The 20,092-nt window shown below is 38.0% G+C and overlaps 1 protein-coding gene across 4 annotated transcripts in view; it reads left to right on the top strand.

The window, feature by feature from the left end:
• ROCK1 (Rho associated coiled-coil containing protein kinase 1) overlaps window positions 1-20,092 on the top strand; it is a 194,678-nt gene that overhangs the window by 151,261 nt on the left and 23,325 nt on the right. For 3 of the 4 annotated variants that reach the window (XM_061596599.1, XM_061596608.1, XM_061596617.1), the window contains 10 exons: window positions 1,630-1,795; window positions 2,291-2,384; window positions 6,787-6,875; window positions 7,753-7,941; window positions 10,230-10,395; window positions 13,344-13,414; window positions 14,190-14,278; window positions 17,086-17,164; window positions 17,272-17,533; window positions 18,298-18,502. In XM_061596599.1, the coding sequence (XP_061452583.1) occupies window positions 1,630-1,795; window positions 2,291-2,384; window positions 6,787-6,875; window positions 7,753-7,941; window positions 10,230-10,395; window positions 13,344-13,414; window positions 14,190-14,278; window positions 17,086-17,164; window positions 17,272-17,533; window positions 18,298-18,502 (1,410 nt within the window). Of the gene's footprint in view, window positions 1-1,629; window positions 1,796-2,290; window positions 2,385-6,786; window positions 6,876-7,752; window positions 7,942-10,229; window positions 10,396-12,834; window positions 12,903-13,343; window positions 13,415-14,189; window positions 14,279-17,085; window positions 17,165-17,271; window positions 17,534-18,297; window positions 18,503-20,092 lie in introns of those variants that run through there. The other variant, XM_061596626.1, reaches the window with a different exon arrangement.

The following is a 20,092-nucleotide window of genomic DNA, read 5'->3' as shown; positions in this document are numbered from 1 at the left end:
ATCAAGTGTCAGCTCTTTTGTCATTCCTGTCTAAGTCTCTGGATCATCCCTTGGGATCTCATCCTTTTTTGAGGCATTTTCTTTGTGTGGAGTGACTATATCTTCACCACTGACTCAGCACCTGTATCCATTCTGAGACTTACACAAAATGTTGATGGTGCTTCAGAAACCACTGTTTGAACCACTTAAATCTATCTCACTACATTTTTTATCCTTTACAGTCCTTTTTCTAGTGGCCATTTCACCGGCTGGAAAAGTGTCAGAGATGAATGCACTTTCAATGGATAAACAATGCCGTATTTTCCACAAGGGCAGAGTAATCCTATGCACTTACTCTCTTTTCAGACCTAAAGTCCTTTCCTCCTTTCATTATCAATAAGAACTCGTTTTATCTTTCTGTCTTTCTCCTGTGTACCCAACTGAAATGGCCTGGTAGTCGTTGGATGCATCCAGGGTTCTCAAGGTATATATTCTCAGAACCAAGTCCTTTTGTAAGACAAGTCATCTTGTTTCTTTTCACACTTTTTCTTTGGGTAAAAACGTGTCCTCCTCCACCCTATCACAGTGGATTAAGGCTTGCATGTCCTTAGCATATACTAGTCAGAATATGCGGCTGCCAACTAAGATCTTGGCACGTTCCACCAGGGCAGCAGCCACCAGCAGCATTTTCTCTCAATGCACCACTTCATGAGTTGTGTAGAGCAGCAGCTTGGGCTACTCCAGATACTTTTATAAAGCATTGTAGGGTTCATTCATTCATTGGTGATCAGGTGGCTTTCAGGAGAAGGGTCTTATATCATGTTCTCCTGAAATCATAGCCTGATATTTGTTTGTTTGTTTGTTTATTTGAGTTCTATCCCATCCTTGCTCCCAGTAGGAGCCTGGGGCAGTATATTACTCCCCCACTCTGTATGGGTCAGCCTGGGTCCCACCTGAGATCACCTTACATGAACAGGTGAAAAGACCTTTGGTCTTACTGTGAAACTTCTACATGCATGTAAAGATTATCTCAGGATCTCTCCCTATATTTTTGTTGGGCTGCACACTGTTGTTATGTTAGCTTGGGATCCGCAGGCACAGTAGATAGGCTTTTTTATGTTACAGTCTTCCTTATACAAGTTCACCCTTTCTTCTTGACAGCAGAGAGTGATTTTTTGTGTTGTATGATTGTGTGCACTGTTCTTGTTCTCTGTTGTTTTCGTGTTTCCTGTCTGTTCAGCTTGTTGAGAGAGAAGTGAGACTACAGGAAACTAAAAGACTCAAGAAAAATCAAACCGCTATTTTCCCTTCAACCATAAGGGGGAGCTCAAGTTCGACTTGAGATTGTTTTTATATGCACATAGAAGACTATTTTACAGTAAGACCAAAGTTCTCTTTTGAGTGCACAGTACAGGTTTATGAAAAGGACAGTATGGGCTTACATTTTTTTTGGAGAAAGTATGTTATTTATGTGTCTATTACATTTATTTTATGCCTTTCCTCCAAGGAGCTCAAGGCAGCAAATATAATTTCGCCAATTTTGTCTTCACAGCAACCCTATGAGATAGGTTAGGCTTGCAAATAGTGACTGGTTCTTCCCAGTCCTACACTACATTACTTGTCTGGAAAAACATTAATTTTGTGTTGCAGAGAAACTTTGACTGCACAGTTAGATCTGGCTGAAACAAAAGCTGAATCTGAACAATTGGCCCGAGCTCTCCTTGAAGAGCAGTATTTCGAATTGACTCAAGAGAGCAAGAAAGCAGCATCACGAAACAGACAAGAAATTGCTGATAAGGACAATATTGTAAGCCGGGTAAGTTATATGTGATAAACATGTTAAAAGTCAGCTTATAATCTTATAAATAAAACATCCACTAATCCTATATTTTTACTACTTTAAAATATTATTCCAGAGTTTTTTCTCCGATATGCACTGGAATTTCTCTTTATTTCAGTGAAGGGATTTGAGGCATGCATACAAGAATACACAAGCATACTGATTCCTTACTTGAAATGATAGGAAAAGCCATTCCAGGCTCCACATACGTGTCAGAGCTCCCTTGCCTTGAACATAATTGGATCAGTGTGACAATTTTAGAACAAAATTTATCGAATGGAGCAGTATATAGAATCTTTTCACACATCACAAAATGTGCCTGAAGTATGCCTATAGAGAAACATCTACAGAAGCTAGTCCTAAGTTTTAAAATAGTCAGTTGCGAGATGACAAATTGATATTGGCCAGGTGTGTAAAATGTACTTATTTCTGTCAATGGTTTAACAAAGCCTTCTTTTTTTCTTTTTTTAGCTTGAAGAAACAAATAATACATTAACCAAGGATGTAGCATTTCTAACAAAAGAAAATTCTGAGCTAAATGAGAAGGTTAAGAAATTGGAAGAAGGTATGTAATTTTTTCAATGTTGATGACTTTATAGAAGTGTAATTTAATTTTCAGTGGGTTATCTCTTTCCACAAACAAAAGGGTTCCTTCTGTTTGTGGATGCGACTCTGATCAGCTCTGCTAACTAGAGGCTCCCATGACAGAAGAGGGGAACCCCAAGTGTTTCTGATTCTCCTGGCAGCCTTCCCCACCCCTCACACCAACTCCTACACCAACCCTCCACAGCAGCTTTCTAGGAGGTTGAATGGTGGAATTGCTGAAAATTGTCTTCTGTCAGAAGGGGCTTTTAGCTAGCAGAGTTATGCTGAAGCAAGTCAGGATCCAACCCAGTGTATCCTCTGCAGTAAGGTAAAGTTTAGCAATCTCTGTTGTATTAAGATGTGGGCTAAATATTGGACAGTAACTTTGTTAAGAGTTTGAGTTATAGAGGAGCCGGGCTGTTAATTATAAGTCAAGATGTTGAATAAGAGCATTTGTTAGCAGTGGCATTTAAATCAGAGGTGGCTAATTCGTGGCCTTACAAATGTTGCTGAACTACAACTCCCATCAACCCCAGCCAGCATGGCTAATGCTCAGGGATGATTAGAGCTGTAGTTTAGCAACATTTGTAGGGCTATAGCATAGCCACCCCTCATCTAAATTGTTTCTATTTAAAAAATAAATAATTATGACAAAAATGTATGGATATTTCTGCTTTCCATTGTAGAACAACTTTTAAGAGATCTTCATTTTTATTTACTATGTAGAATAGTTTCTTCTAGTTTAATTTAGATATCGTACCAATCCATAGTCAGAGACATTATCAGGGAAGAACGCAAAATGACAATACCTCTAGTTAAAAAGAGTGAAAGACCTCAACGGATGACTGAAGAAACTCTTAAAATGGTTAAAGAGAGAAGGAAAGCAAAAGCGAAAGGAGATAGAAACACGGTCAGAACCCTAAATGCAACTATACAATGACTAGTACGTAGGAACAAAGAGAACTATTACAATAGTTTTGTATAGAAATAGAAGAGGACAACAAAAAGGGTAGAACAAGAGCCCTATTCCAAAAGATTAGAGAAATGAAAGGGAAATTTAAACCATGAGTAGGGATGTTGAATAATCAACAAGGGAACACACTGACTGACGAAGATGAAATAAAAGGAAGATGGAAGCAATACACTGAAGAACTTTATAAAAGGGATGCAAGGATGACAGATTCATTCATGGAGGAACCATATGATGAAGAACCAGAAATTTTAGAATGTGAGGTGAAAGCTGCTCTTAAAATACTTGGAAGAAACAAATCAGGAACAGATGGCATACCAATAGAGTTGCTATAAGCTACTAAGACTGAATCTGTCCAAATTTTGACAAAAATCTGTCAAGAAATACGGAAAACTAAACAATGGCCCACATACTGGAAGCATTCAATATATATCCCAATTCCAAAGAAAGTGTCAGCTCTGCACTGAGACAGCAGTGCCGGTGGGGCTGGAAATGCCTGGGTCGTTAGCAGGGGAGGAAAGTCCTTAGCCGGCAGTCTGGTTGTAAATCTGCCAGGCAAACGAGGAGGGAACCTGATAAGGGCCAGGCCTGTCTGAAGCTTACTTTCCAAGTCCGAAGTCCAGAAGCGAGGTCAGTAGAGGTCCGGGATCAATTGCCAAGGGGTCAGTCCAAGAGATGCTGCAGGGAAACTAGGTATACACGAGCCACGCCTGACGTTGCAGTCAGCAACAAGCTGAAGGCAAGGGATGCCTTATAAGGAGCAGGTGTGACAGCAGGTGTGAGCCCTCAGCGTTTGGGCCTTAAGGAGACAGGCCTGCCTCTCTTCTGCCTGACCTTCTGCTGTCTACGTTCTGCAGGTGAGGGGGGAGTATCCTGTTCACTGTCTGTGTCTGACTGCAGGGCCTCTGCTGTATCTGGGGTGCTCTGCAGCTGAGGGGGAGAAGGAGCTGGATTCTCAGGAGGCTCCTCCGTGTCTCCTTCTGGGTCTGCTGCTCCTGGGTCTGCTGCTGTTACTCCCGAGTCGTCCTCATCTGAGGAGGCCTCTGACGGGGCCATGACAGAAAGGAGATCCCAGAGAATGCAGTAATTATCCAACTATTGCCTTAATATCCCATGCAAGTAAAGTAATGATCAAGATTCTACAACAAAGGCTCTCACCATATATGGAGCGAGAAATGCCAGATGTCCAAGCTGGACTTAGAAAGGGAAGAGGCACCAGAGATCATATTGCAAACATACGTTGGATAATGGAATAGAGCAAGGAATTTGAGAAGAAAATCACCCTGTGCTTTATAGACTACAGAAAAGCCTTTGACTGTGTAGATCATGAAAACCTATGGAATGCTTTAAAAGAAATGGGGGTGCCACAGCATCTGATTGTCCGGATGCGCAACCTATACTCTGGAGAAGAGGCTACTGTAATGACAGAATATGGAGAAACCGATTGGTTCCCAATAGAAAAGGGTGTGAGACGTGTGTATTTTATCACCCTATTTGTTTAATCTGTATGCAGAACATATCATACGGAAAACGGGATTGGACCAAGATGGAGGTGTCTAAATTGGAGGGAGAAACATCAATAATTTAAGATATGCAGATGATACCATGCTACTAACAAAACCAGTAATGATTTGAAATGAATGCTGATGAAAGTTAAAGAGGAAAGCACAAAAGCAGGGCTACAGCTGAACGTCAAAAAGGCTAAAGTAATGACAACAGAAGATTTTTGTAACTTTGAAGTTGACAATGAGGACATTGAACTTGTCAAGGATTATCAATACCTCATCACAGTCCTTAATCAAAATGGAGACAATAGTCAAGAAATCAGAAGGTGGCTAGGGAGGGCAGCTATGAGAGAACTATAAAAGGTCCTCAAATGCCAAGATGTATCAGTGAACACCAAAGTCAGGATCATTTGGACCATGGTATCCCTGATCTCTATGTATGGATGTGAAAGTTGGACAGTGAAAAAGGCAGATAGGAGAAAAATCAAGTCATTTGAAATGTGGTGTTGGAGGACAGCTTTGCGGATACCATGGACTGCGAAAAAGACAAATAATTGGATGTTAGAACAAATTAAACCAGAACTGTCACTAGAAGCTAAAATGATGAAACTGAGGTTATCATACTTTGGACACATAATGAGAAGATATGATTTAGTAGAAAAGACAATAATGCTGGAAAAACAGAAAAAAAATGTATTCCCTTCAAGTCGATTCTGACTTATGGCGACCCTATAGGGTTTTTATGAGGCTGAAAGGCAGTGACTGGCCCAAGGTCACCCAGTGAACTTTATGGCTATGTGGGGATTTGAACCCTGGTCTCCCAGGGCTTAGTCCAACACCTTAACCATTACAGCACACTGGCACCAAAACAGAAGGGAATGGAAAAAGAGGAAGGCCAAAGAAGAGATGGATTGATTCCATAAAGGAAGCCACAGACCTGAACTTACAAGATCTGAACAGGGTGGTTCATGACAGATGCCCTTGGAGGTCATTGATTCATATGGTTGCCATAAGTCGTAATCAGCTTGAAGGCACATAACAACAACAACCAGTCCATAATTAGATTTCTGCTACTTCTGCCATCTTGTAATTTAAATTAGTTTTATTATTTTTGATAGCTGTGTTTTTCTGTGAACCATCATAGTGAAAAGGTGGGATGTTAAGTTTTTCATAAAATAAATAGTGTGGTATTCGACTAAATCATATTATATGTATTGAATTTAAATTCATTGATTTCAGTGGGTCAGCTCTGAGTGTGACTTAGTAAGATACTACCCATAGTTTAGAACTCTGAACCAAAAGCAAACTATGGGTAGTATCTTACTAAGTCATACTCAGAGCTGACCAGAAGAATCATGGTTTAAGATGACATAAGTGCACTTAACTGGAAGTAAACCCTAGCAATAGGGCTTCCTTCTCAGTAGACGAAGAATTGCACTCAGCTGCTTGTCTTAGATGTGATGGCTTCCAGAAACATGATGACCATAACTGTTGGTCATCAGTTGAGACATGCCAAACCATAGCAAGGACAGTGATTTGCTACTCTGCTTAATGGTTTGACAGTTTGGGCATCATGACAACCATGGTAAGCTTCATAGTGGGTTTTTTAAAATTATAATTTTATTTCTTTTTGAAAGGAATCATTTACAATAAATGTTAAGCTTCATGGTTAACAATCTTTGACATGGTGTCTGAATTGAGCCGTAGTTGGTATATGAAACGCAAAAAGGCTGTCAAAGAATTAAGCTCCTATTCTGGAATTTTTCTAGATTGAATATGTAGTGACATAGCCATTTGGTTGCATTTATAAAATTTAAATAATGATTGAGGGGAGGACCTAAACCATGTGCAATTATTTTGATGTTATAAAATGCCTTACTTACCTTAGTTCTTAATATTTTTAACAGACTATAAATTGAAGAAAGAAGAAGAAATCAATATTATTAAAATGCAGTATGAAAAGAACTTGAACAATGAAAGGACCCTTAAAACACAGGTATTTATCTTTTCTTTTGATGCTATGTTAAGCTAACATTCTGAAAGAAGATTTTATGAGTCCTTTATATGTAATTCTATTTTCGTTTCAAACAAGGGCTATTACAATAGAGGAAAAAGTTATAATTATGGTGTTAAACCAGCTGCCTTTCCCCATTCCTGTTAGCTGTGATGCTACAAAATGTGGTATTAAAGTTAACATTGCTGCTAAAATTTAAAAATCATAAGCTATCATTACAATAAAACAATAACAGAAAATATATGAATATATGAACGTTTCAGCACCAGTGTAAAAAGTGTCAATCAGAAATACAGTATCTTAATGGGTCACTAGACTCTTTTGCTTCCTGAAAACGTGCAAAATGAAGCTTAGGCAAGTCTCTCTGGACAGTATAATAAACCATAAAGCTAGATGCTTCATGGTAAGTTAAAGTATGCATTTTAGTGCTCAGTTCCTGCAAGACTGAATCAGTGATGCGAACTGGCAACTCCAGTTAGAGTGCCTCGTAGCAGGGCTGGGAAGTGCTACTGCTAGAGTAGACAGTGCTGGACTAGATGGACCAATGGACTGGTTCACTATAAGGCAGGTTTGTATGTTTATAAATTTTACATTGACACAGGGTCGTGCTGTAGTAGTACTTCCCTACATCGTTAAGATGAGGCATGAAATGGCTTAGGCCCATAGAAGAATGTGTTTAGGGTGCATATCATATATTTATTTCACTCATTGATCATGTTTTGTAAAAGGTTTATTTCATAAACAAGTCTCAAACATTGCTAATGGTTGAACTAATTTCTAAGAGAATGGAGATTATATATGTGCTTACATTTTTTTAATGTCTGTTCAAATTTGCGGATATTTGTTTGATATATAACAGGCTGTCAACAAACTGGCTGAGATTATGAATCGAAAAGATTTTAAGCTCGATAGAAAGAAAGTAAACATGCAAGATTTCAAGAAAAAAGAGAAGGAAAACCGGAAGTTACAACTGGAACTTAACCAAGAAAAGGAGAAATTTAACCAGATAGTAATAAAGTACCAAAAGGAGCTTAATGAAATGCAAGCGGTAAGATCCCCTTTTTAATTTTGGTTCTGTATTGTCCTAAATGCATTCACTGATGGTTATCTCACATCTAAGAATGAAAATGTGTTAAAAGCTTCAGCTTGCCCATCCAAACCATTGTAGAGTACGCTGTTTAGCTTAAAGAGGTGTTTCTAGAACTCCTGTCGTGCACAAGGGAGTAGCAGGAGCATGCCCTTCCCATGCCCTGTAACTAGGCAGTACAGAATACTTTAGAGGGTCTTGGACCAGTAGATTCATGGACAGCATTAAAATTGGTTTGGTCCACCCTTTAGAAGGTCCAATTTCAGATCATCAGATCTGATCCCAGGCAGACTGTCCACCTACCCATAATTGGACAGAAGATGTTTTTTCTCATATAGTGTTATCTCCTATTGGCATATGAGATATTTTCCCTATCCCTTCCAATCCCATTTGACGTGGAGTTCCCTTAAAGTTTATGTTCATCTTCTAAGTCTGTGCTATCCCATTCTGAGAGTAGGCAGCCTTCTCTGTTGGATATAGTGTTTTAATTTCCTGCCTCAGAAAGGGCCCCCCACTCCGAGAAAGTCTCTCTGTTCATACTCAGATGGGGACAATATTGTCCTTTCTGGCTTTTATGATTAAAAGGAATTATGCTTAGCGTTGTTGTTGTTGTTGTTTTCATAACTTTCCACACAAAAAATTTGCCAAAGCAACTTACTGATAAATAAGATACAGATAACACCAAAGACATTAAACCCGCATATAAAGGCATATAAAATCACATGTAAAACAAAATACCTAAAAATGCTGTTTCACAATATTCATAAAAAGGAGAAAGCCTACCCACTACAAGATGAACACTATCAACAGGCCAAGAAACTTATCTCTCCAGGTTAATGGGCAAAAACCTATGCGAACAAAAATGTTTTAGCCTGGTGCCTAAAAACAGACAGTGATGGTGCTGGATGTTTCCCTGAAGTGAGCATTCTACAAATGAGAAGCAACCACTAAGAAGGTCCGTTTTTGTGTTGTGACCCTCTGCATGTCCGTTGGAGGAGGCACATGGAGAAGAAGGGTCTCTGATGATGGTCACAGTGCTCAGATAGGTTCCTGTGGGGAGAGGTGTCCCTTTAGGCATTAGTGTCCTGAGCCACATAAGGCTTACTGGTCAAAACCAGCACATTTTAAACCAAGAAATTTATTGGTAGCCTGTGCAGTCATGCCAGAATTGATGTTATATGCTCAGATCCTCTTGTCCAAGCAGCAATCTGGCTGCTGTATTCTGTACTATTTGCAGTTTCTGGACTGTCTTCAAGGCAGCCACACATATATAATGCGTTGCAGTAATCTAACCCAGAGATTACCAGAGTGTAGACAACAAAAGTTAGTCTTCTGTCCAGATAGAGTTGCTGCTGGGCCACCAGCAGAACCTGATGGTAGGCACTCTGCTCCACCAAGATCATTTGTGCCTGAACGGAAGTAATGGATCCAGGAGTATCCCCAGGCTGTTCATCTGCTTATTCAAGGGGAGTATAACCCCTTCAGAACAGGCAACCAGTCTAGGGAACCACCCACGAGCACACCTCAGTCTTACCTTGGATTAAGCTTCTTTTTTTTTTAAACTGTCATCCAGTCCATGACTGAAACCAGGCATCGGTTTAGCAGATCCACCAGTACACCTGCAGATGTAAAATATTGTTGCATATCACTAGCATATTTATTTTATTTATTATTAAATGCTTTCAAGCATTTTGTTCTTGCTTCATAAATTTTTTTTGTAAAATACAAATATAATAATAATAAATGATAATCTGCCGCTCAAAGTTACCATGGGCATGCGAGAGAATTTTTTAGGATATTATTGCCAATTTGGGCACAAACTGTCAAAAAGGTTCGCCACCCCTGGTCTATAGTATCTAAAGCTACTGAGAGATCAAGGAGAATCAACAGGAGGCCATTCCTTCAGGTAGGATGAGCACTCCCTCTAGTGTTTGAAGGCAGGATTGAAGCTGATTAAGGAGGCTTTGCTCACATCCAGCCAGCCCCTACCCACTCCTGTCTTCCTGCTGAGGTGGTTGTGTCTCACACTCTTCTGTTCAGCTTTGCTGAAGCTTGTGCTTCTTGTGTGTGTTGTGTCAATGATAATATTGTATGTGCTAGTAATTCATTTATGTTTCTGCAAGTTTGTGATAATAGATCTCTAATTAGCATTTTGTTAATACAGTCTTGTTTTAGCACCTCATGTCATTTCCAAATTAATTCATATAAATACTAGAAGTCTGTTTACCTATATTTTCTACTGAATACAGCAAATTGTGGAGGAGTCTACACATAGGAATGAACTTCAGATGCAGTTGGATAGTAAGGATAGTGATATAGAACAACTGAACAGAAAAATTTTGGACTTACAACAAGGCATGGACTCAACTAGTATTGCCAGTCTTCAGCCAGATGACACTGATGGAAATGTTACAGGTAAGAGGCATAGATATTTGGCTCATTGTCTCTACATCTTGTTCACCAGGTTTTACTTCTTTTTTTATTTGATTTTTAAATTTTTGTTTCTTCTGTGGGAAATGTGGATAGAAATTTGTTGTTTTGTTGTTGTTTTAATCCCAAAGGCAGGCTGTGCATGCTTCTCTACAGAGAAAATTTAAAAGCTTGAATTCCCACTTAGATAATTCCTGTTAGTATATGGCTTGTAACTTGTCACCTTTTTATACAGTGAATGGAGAAGTGATCTCTGCATTTGTCATCACTCTATTGTTAGTGTAGATTTACCATGGATTATACTTTATTGTATAGATAATTAGAAAGCCCGCTGACCTTCATATACTATTTCAACTATTATTTTTTAGCTGCAGGGCTGTTAATATTGTCTTCTGTTGTGTGAATGTTTAAAAAAACTCATCATAGGAATATGTATGATCTAGCAACTGCAAACAATAAAACTTCTGACAGTGGGAAAATACCTGTTTCTTAACTCCCCTTTTACTGTTACATAAAAATAACTTGACTTGTCAAAATTGAATTGTTTTCTGATTCTTGACAACAGAATGAATTTTGTGCATCGGTTAATATTTTATGCTTTTAAACAAGGATTGTTGCCATCTGCATTTTAATTGATTAATAGTTTAAATGTACAGAATGGAATACAACATTGGAAGAGTAGACTTCCACTTGCTCAGCAGAACTTAGTCTGTTTCTCCTCCCCCACAACCAAATCTGCTCTGGCAGGGCAACCCTCTGGAGCAGATTTTGCAAGTGTACAAAGGCCTGCAGGTGGAAAACAGAAAGGTAAAGTTATATTGTGTAAGCAGAAGTCCTTTCCACTTCCACACAGGCAGTGTTGGAGGCAACCCAGAATTCCTTAAATGTAAGATAACAGGCTTTTTAAGGTTGGTTTTAGGTGTGTTACTGCCACAGGGAACAATTTTTTTTTTAAATGACCTTTTATTCACTCTGTGTGGTAGATTTTCTCTATTGAATTGTAGGTTATTTTACATTATCACATAAAGGAACCCATGTTGATGTTGTAATGACTTAATTTTAATTAATAGTGAATGAGATGACAAAGGGATTCATTATATAATAATTCCTTAGTTGGTTGACAGCCTAGTTAAGATATATTAGATGGGAAAAACCTATACATTTAACAAGAACCTGGAGATCAGCAAAAGATAGGGAAAACAATATATAGATTATAATTTCATATCAAAATATTAAATGTGATAGGGAAAACATAAATAGTTTGATACTTTGAAACTGCTGTTCATTCCATTGTCTGGGAACTGGAATCTTGAACCACTACAGATCAAAGCTTGTCAGTTAGGGAGGGACAGTACAATAATAAACTGTGCCAGCCCTCCCCAGCCTGGTGCTCTCCAGATGTTTTAGACTAAAACTCCCATGAGCATCGCCATTGTCAGGGATAATGGGAGCTGTAGTCCAAAACATTGGAGGCCACTAAATTGAGGAAGGCTGAACTCCCTGGAAGTGTGCTTAGGGTTAGAATCCTATAGACTAGCATTACAGCATTAATGTGTACATAAGTGCTCTCTTCTCCGATTCCTCCACCAGATTGTTTATCTTCTTTAGCCCAATTCAGAAGTTTTACTCATATGTTAGATCATGTGAGTGGGAAGTAGGTTGTGCTGAATAGCCTAGGCTGTGAGTTGGTGTGTGCTGAAATTCCTACTCCCTGTTGTCTGAGCATACAATGTGAATATCTGCAGAGACAAAGCCTTTGTGCGTACACCTGTATGTGGAAAGGCTTCCACACAATCTGAAACCTCAATTATACAGCGTTTTCGATCACATGGAAGTCAGCTATATGCACAAAGGCTCCATCCCTACAGATATTTGTGCTGTATGCACAGATGGAAGAGGGTGGGGCTAGTCACCACACATGGTGAAGGGGGCATGGTTACTTGTGGCCCTGCTCATGCGTAGGTTTAATGTGTGAATAAATATTATTAATAGGGCTATCTGTTCTGCTCTACAACAGACTGAGATTTAAAAGCAGCAGCTTTCACTTCTGACTGCTATTTCCTATCCCTTCCTATTTTTCTATCTAAGATGTATAAAAATATTTCCAGATGGTACTTTTACATACTAGCAATTCATTCTGATTGGAACCAGCGTTTATTTTTAGTCGACACTTTGTTCTGAAACAGTAAACTGAATTGGGGATACATGTGGTACATGTGACAGGGTTTTACCTTCCCCATCCCAGTTAGAATCTGATCAGCTGACAATTGTAATGAAATGTGGTGTTATAAACATAAATCCTTTTTCTAAGCATTCAGAGAGCGTTTGTTCTTTTATAAGATTATGTAAAAATCTTTCCACAGGATGTAAATATTGTCACTTGAAAATTGAATAAACTGCTTCTCTCTCATTCTTCATATCTAGTTGATTCTTCCTGCATTCCTTATTTATTTCTCTTCTATTCTTATCTTCTGTGAGTAATGGGACAATTGGGTACTTTTTGTTTCCTCCCCTGCTTTCTTCATTTCTTGTGAACTGTGGCTTTCAGTTACTGTAACTTTATGCTGATTATGTCATCTGCCATTCTCCAATGTTAAATTATATCTATATTAAAATCTTTGTAGTAGTACCATTTATGCTATATCACCATTTTAAGGCCAAAGTCTGGTCTGGCTGTTTCCCTTGAAACAATATTCTGTGTTACCCTTGTAAACTTCTTTGCTGCTCATCCTGCAATAGTTTTATTGCCATGATAAATGAATTTGTGACTAAGCATGAAAAATGCTTCAATCTTGTTTTTGTTTAGCTGTGGCTTTTATTCCTGCTTTAGCATTCTGTTTGGTAATTGCTAATATCTGCATGGAATTCCTTTTTTTATGTATTTCTCTGTGATTAAAATGTTGCCTGATATATTTCTCTACCCCCCCCCCAAGAGTCAAGAATAGAGGGCTGGCTTTCAATACCAAACAAAGGAAATATAAAACGTCATGGATGGAAGAAGCAGGTATATAAGAATTCTGTTTTCTTTTGAAGCATAATCCAAATCAAATATTAAATCATGTGCTTACATCTAAGACAGGGGCAGTAAATATTTGGTGCTTACTGTTGGGGTTCATAAACTCACAAGTTCAGACTTGAAACATCACAATTTTTGGGAGGAACCCCTCCCAAACCCAGAAAAATGATTTGTTATGCAAGACCATCTATTCTGTTTTTAAAAAGGAGCCCAAGCCATGTATTCATGATGTCTTCTGTCAACATATTTGTGAGTTAAGCATAGCTTGAAAAATGTAAATCTTTTTGGCAGATGTCAAAATATTTCACCCTTGCTATAAAATACAGATTACAAGTTATAGAGTGTGTATGTGTTTTGACCAGTTAAACCAAGTAAAGATCAGTTTATTGGTTTTTGTCCTAATTTTCAAGTGATTAACTAGTCTCGGGGGCTATTCAGATGTAGTACCACATTTCAAACTTGTACACTCCCTCCACCCTTTCTTCCTTCCCTCCCTTCCTTCCTTGTGTGCATAATTAGCTGGGTTTTAATGAAATTTAACAATTTATGCTTTGCCCAAACTAGGATCAAAAGTTTCTAATCTTTGCATATGAGGGGGTGAAATGAGGATGTGATCCCAAGTCTTGTGCCTGCTCACATTTATAACATCAAGCCATGATTTGGCATTACACCTGAATAGCCTTTCTTTGTACCCAGAGAAATGAGGGTAGAACTGTCTTTTAACATACGTATTAACAGTCTCTTTCTTTTCCCTCTTTTTCAGTATGTTGTGGTAAGCAGCAGAAAGATTTTATTCTATAATGACGAACAGGACAAAGAACATTCTAATCCATCCATGGTATTAGATATAGAGTACGTTCTTCTAATATCAGTTTAAGATAACAGATTAAGAAGAAAATTTTCTAGTTAAAACAAAACAGAACATTGACTGTAAATGATGGATTTGAAAACGAATGATTTGAGTCTCATTCTACCAGCCTGCCAAATACTTCTGTCTGATCATCTTCAAATTTTAAATTACTAGTTCCCATATGGCTACTATTCAACATTATGTAAATGAAGACAATAAACAGCTTCAGCATATGAGAGCAAAAATCCAGCAAGTGGATAGGAAAAGCTGTGACCACTAAAGCATTACCTATGCCATGATCTACTGAAAAGAGAGTCTGAGCCAACATTCTTCTCTGTGCCTGTTTTATTCAGACACTGACACAACACTTCATGACTCAGTTCGTCATCCTAGTTCACTTCAAATCTATGGTTTAAAAATACTTTCCCTTTAATGTGAAGATTTTTAAGTATTATTTAATCAGTGAAACATACAACCAAGTTAGAATAAGGGCACACAGTAGGTGCCTTTTTTTAAAAAAGGATCTGGCTGCTCCAAGCTTTTTGGGAGGATTGATGTAGTGTATGCTTCCTCAAAATATCCACCTCATTGTTTTGGTTGCTTCTGGCAGATACTGCACAGACCCATACAAATTGCCTTTGGTGGGTAACAGCGTGGTCCTCCACAGGCAGTTTTAGGGAGGTTAGTAGAGAAAATGCTTTCTAGGCACTAAATGAGTGTGTGCATTATGTAAATTCTTCAGAGTAGTCATGATCATATAGTGCTGCTTTGAAGTGCCAATTCTCTGTTTTTACTGCCGTATATACTATTTTTACCATAGACTCTATGTAGGACATCATTTGTCATTTTAAACACTGCTCACAGTGTTGACAGTAATGGAACTGAACGCACATGTACATTGCAGGTGTGTGTTCATTGGATGCATTATTACTGCTGCCCATCTGTGCTGCCAAAAAACCAGAGTGGTGTGTGTTGTGTGCAGGATTGGGTTTTTGAAAAGTGATTTAAAGAGCTAAAAGAATTGATTGTGTTTGTTAGTATTCTGGGCTTTGTGAAAAATATTTACAGTTTAGTACTCTCAACTGGGCATTTGGACAGTGACAGTAACTGTAATCTGCTGTACTTTTCCCAAGTGGCAAATATCCCCTTTTTGAGCAAGGTGCTGAAGAAGGTGGTGATGATCCAGTTTCAGGCATTGACTATGGTATCCTTCTGGAGTGGCTCAGGAAGGTGGGGGTTGGACACACTGTACTTCAGTCCTTCTGCTCCTACCTCCAGGGACTTTTCCAGAAAATAGTTATGGGAGGCTACTGTTTGATACCATGGGAGCTTTCCTGTGGTGTCCCGCAAGGTTCCATCCTGTTCCCCATGCTATTTAACATCTATACGAAGCCACTGGGAGCTGTCATCAGGAGTTTTGGAGTGCAGTGTTACCAATATGCAGATGATATCCAGCTTTGTCTCTCTGTTCCATCTGAATTGGGAGAGGAGGTTGAGGTACTAAACAAATGTGTGAAGGCAGTAATGGGCCGGCAAACTGAAACTGAATCCTGAAAAGACAGGTGTTATGTGTTCCAAATTCTCAAGTCCAGGAGGTGGTAAGACAGCATGTTCTGCATGGGGTTGTACTTCCCTGGAAGCAGGTTCGTAGCTTGGGGATACTCCTGGATCCCAACATTGTCACTTGAGGCCCAGGTGGCCTCAGTGGCTAGGGGGTGCCTATTTCCAGCTCCAGCTGGTTCGCCAGCTCCAGCTCTTTTGGACAGAGACAATTTGGCCACAGTACTCCATGTTCTGGTGATTTTCAGATTGGATTATTGCAATGCAATCTACATGGGGCTGCCCTTGAAGACAATTCAGAAACTTCAACTGGTCCAAATAGCAGCAGCTAGATTACTGGCTAGGGTTGCTTTGAGATCTCTGTTCTAAAACAGTTGCATTGGTTGCCAGTTTGTTTCCAGGCTGAATTTAAGGTGCTCATGCTTGTGTTTAAAGCCCTAAATGACTTAGGCCTCAAATATGTGAGAGACTACCTCCTTCCCTACAGACCCTCTTGGGTGCCAAGATCATCAGAGGGAGGGGGCTTCTGGCTCAGGAAAGGTGCATCTTCACTGTATAGTTTTCAGCAAATGCTAAAGACACACCTCTTTACCCTGGCCTTTGGCACTTGATATGTATGTTTTCAGGACCCACCCTATCGTTTTAACTGTATTAAACTGCTGTAACCCACCCTGGGACCCGCTGGTGAAAGACGGGTAACAATAACAACAACAACAACAACATACACTGCTGTAGATTATTAAGAATTTTTATTCATCAATTAAAAGCTATGTTGGCATACTTTTTGCTTGGATTCTAATGGTGTGTATATTTTATTCATTTGTAAATACTCTGGGTTGAATCCAAAGCTGCCCTGTGCAAGCGGAATGGCATTTAAGAACCATGTTAGTATTTAGGTTCTTACCACCTAATCAATATCAGTAAGATTTTTTTGTAATTAATACCATTGTGCCACTTTTTATCCACTTTCATTAATAAATGTTTATCTAGGGTGTAACTTTTTTATGGATCTTTACATTCTAAAATACATTTTTGTTTGTGTCAGGATAGGCTCAAATACTCTCATAAGCAGTTCACTTGAGCGTACATTCATTCTTTATTTGCAGTAGGAATCACCACAGAATCATTGTATACCTGTGGAAAAAGGAATATTAATGTGAAATAACAGGCAAATTAATTTTGAACTATATAATATCTACATATTTGTAACATTGATTATTAAAACAGTGCAATTTTAATTTCATTTCAGTAAATTGTTCCATGTGCGACCAGTAACACAGGGAGATGTATATAGAGCAGAAACTGAGGAAATTCCCAAAATATTCCAGGTAACGACTTTGTATATTGATTTTAACACAGTTTCTTATTTAAATAATTTGTCAGCTTTGAACTAAAATGTATAAAATACTACCATATGCCTTTTTGTTTTGCTCAGATTCTATATGCCAATGAAGGTGAGTGCCGAAAAGATTTGGAAGTTGAACCAGTTCAGCCACCAGAGAAGACAAACTTTTTGAATCATAAAGGTCACGAATTCATCCCAACATTATACCACTTTCCAGCCAACTGTGAGGCCTGTGCCAAGCCCCTCTGGCATGTATTTAAGCCGCCACCTGCAGTAGAATGTCGGCGATGCCATGTGAAGTGCCATAAAGATCACTTGGATAAAAAGGAGGAATTAATTGCACCATGTAAAGGTAAGATGAATATATTTTGAACTAATTATTCAGAGTATTTCTAGCACTGGGTTGGATCCAGACTAGGTTGGTTGAACTGAGTTCCTGTTGAAATCAGTTGGACTTATGTCATGAGAGACTTGTTTTTAGACTATACGTTGTATCCAGTGCTCTGCGCATATAGCTCTGCTGGCACAATGGGACTCTTCCCTCTTTGTGCCCACCAAATCTGCTCTGGAGGGCCCCTCAACCCTCTGAAGCTGATTTTGAAGGTAAGTGGGAGGCTGGAGAAGACAGAAGAGTAATTGTATGCATAGAAGTCTGTTGCATTAGCAAAGCTGCAGCGTTGGATATGACTATGTGTACATGTGTCACAGCAGGCTTGGGATATTCATTCTGTGTTCTCGCATATGAGAGAATGCCTCTTTTAAGACAGTACTTGTAATTTTAAAATTGCTTATATTTATAACTACTTGTTTTAAAAGTCATCTTAAGACATATTTAAATATGCTGACTGAATAAGGTGTACCTTCTAAAATCAATAAGATGTTTTAAATTGATTAATTTAACCAATTCAACGACTAAAAGATCTGAGTCTCCTTTATACAAATTAGGTATCCAAAGTATTAAAACAGAAGTCCAATACAAAATACTACCAACTATAAGACATTATTTTAAAATGATTGGGTGTTTAAGGCTTTCATTAACCAACCAATGATGGTGTTGATGGCGGATTCATTACTATGCTTTGATTTAGATACAATATTCTTTTTTCTCATTAATAGTGAGTTATGACATAACTTCAGCAAGAGATATGTTGTTGTTAGCACCCTGTCAAGAAGATCAAAAGAAATGGGTTTCTCATTTAGTAAAGAAGATCCCCAAGACACCACCATCCAGTTTTGTTCGTGCTTCTCCCAGAACTCTTTCCACAAGGTCCTCAGCAAATCAGTCATTCAGAAAAGTTAAGAATGCTTCTGGAAAAGCTAGGTGAGATATGAATGGAATACATTTTAATCCTTTTTTAAGAGGAAAGTCTGTGTATAAAATAACTGACCCATCAAAAGACTACTGCATTGACCAAAAATACCACATACAAATCTGGTTATATCTGGTTCCTAGTTAAGGACATTTAATAACCAGAGACATTGTCTTTTTGTAACACAGCAAATCTTCCTTTAGTTTCATTTAACAAGCAACAAGAATTCACATGAATCTAAAATGATGTATTGAAGTCATTTTAAAATCCTAATGCATTTTTGAGCAAATTGTTTTTCAAGGGGCTTAACTGTTAAAGATAAACATTCAGTATGTGAAAATACAAGCTTTTATAATTTTTCTATTTGTAAAGTTATTAATATAAAAATTGTCAATACAATAAAAAAAATAAGATAAACATATCCTATCCTTCCATCTATGCATTTCTAGCCAATCTTAACTGGCTGTCACATCAACAAAGTAATGGTGAGGATGGGGGAGAAGGATGTGCTCCTGCTGGGAGGAAGGGTAGGATATAAATCGCATAATAAATAAATGACAGTCTAATATAAGCATCTATTTTTAATCAACTGGAATTCTCAATATACATACTGAGTTGTTTATTTTTAAATATATTCCCCTTAATAAGAGGAATGCGCTCAAAACGTGTTGGGAACTAGAACTGCTTCAGTAACTTGATATTATTCTAAGAATTTATTGCTACTTATTTCACCAGGATTTTGCCTTATTGTTGTTGATTTTATGTAGGCTAACATATCTGGTTACTAAATGAAGTTTGACCTTCAGTATTATAGATTTCTGTGCCCCTCTTTGTTGCTCTCTTCTGTATTCTGTTTAAAAGTTTTCAGCATCATATTCTGATAATAAGATTATATAATTTATGTTGGTAAATAATCCTTTGTGTAAAACTTAATGTACAGTGTTTTATGCTAGCATGCATGAACCGTTTGTTTAGCCCTTTAAGTGAAAAGTGCTGTTTATTAACTTTGTACTTTTTAATTGGAAAAACCATGTAGATTTCTAAAATCATAGGTGCATACCTAAAAATGGTAATGTGAGAGATGTAAAAAAAGTAAATATAAAACAGCAACAATTTAATAGTAGAAAAATGAACCTTCCATCTGAAAAAAGAATCCACCCCACTGTGATGTAACTGATGATTAATAATTGCTTTTCCTTGGAATATTCAAATGAAAAACAACATAGTATCAGCAAATTACACTGATTACATAGCAACATGTTTAAATAGTGATAAATATTAGGGGTGTGCACTGTCCACAAGATTCAATTCAGACCCTGATTAAGCATTTCAGAAAACCATCTGCCTAAAACAAAATAAGTAAGTATGCCATGAGTACATTGGCCGGTGCTGGTTCAAAAGCAATCTGTTGACCTAACAGGCTGGTATCATTTGAGTTCATTGTTTGTCCTTTAGCTGCTGTTTTTACATCAATTTCCCCCCCTTGAAAAAATTGTGACATTTTGAAAGGAAATGTCGATAAATTAAAGGAAATAGTGATTAACATCAATATTAATATCAATATTTTAGGAGTGGATTTAAAAAAAATAATTTCCAAAAAT

Source organism: Rhineura floridana, chromosome 1, assembly GCF_030035675.1.
Source record: "Rhineura floridana isolate rRhiFlo1 chromosome 1, rRhiFlo1.hap2, whole genome shotgun sequence".
Lineage (NCBI taxonomy): Eukaryota > Metazoa > Chordata > Lepidosauria > Squamata > Rhineuridae > Rhineura > Rhineura floridana.
This window is presented reverse-complemented; position numbering and strand designations above follow the sequence as displayed.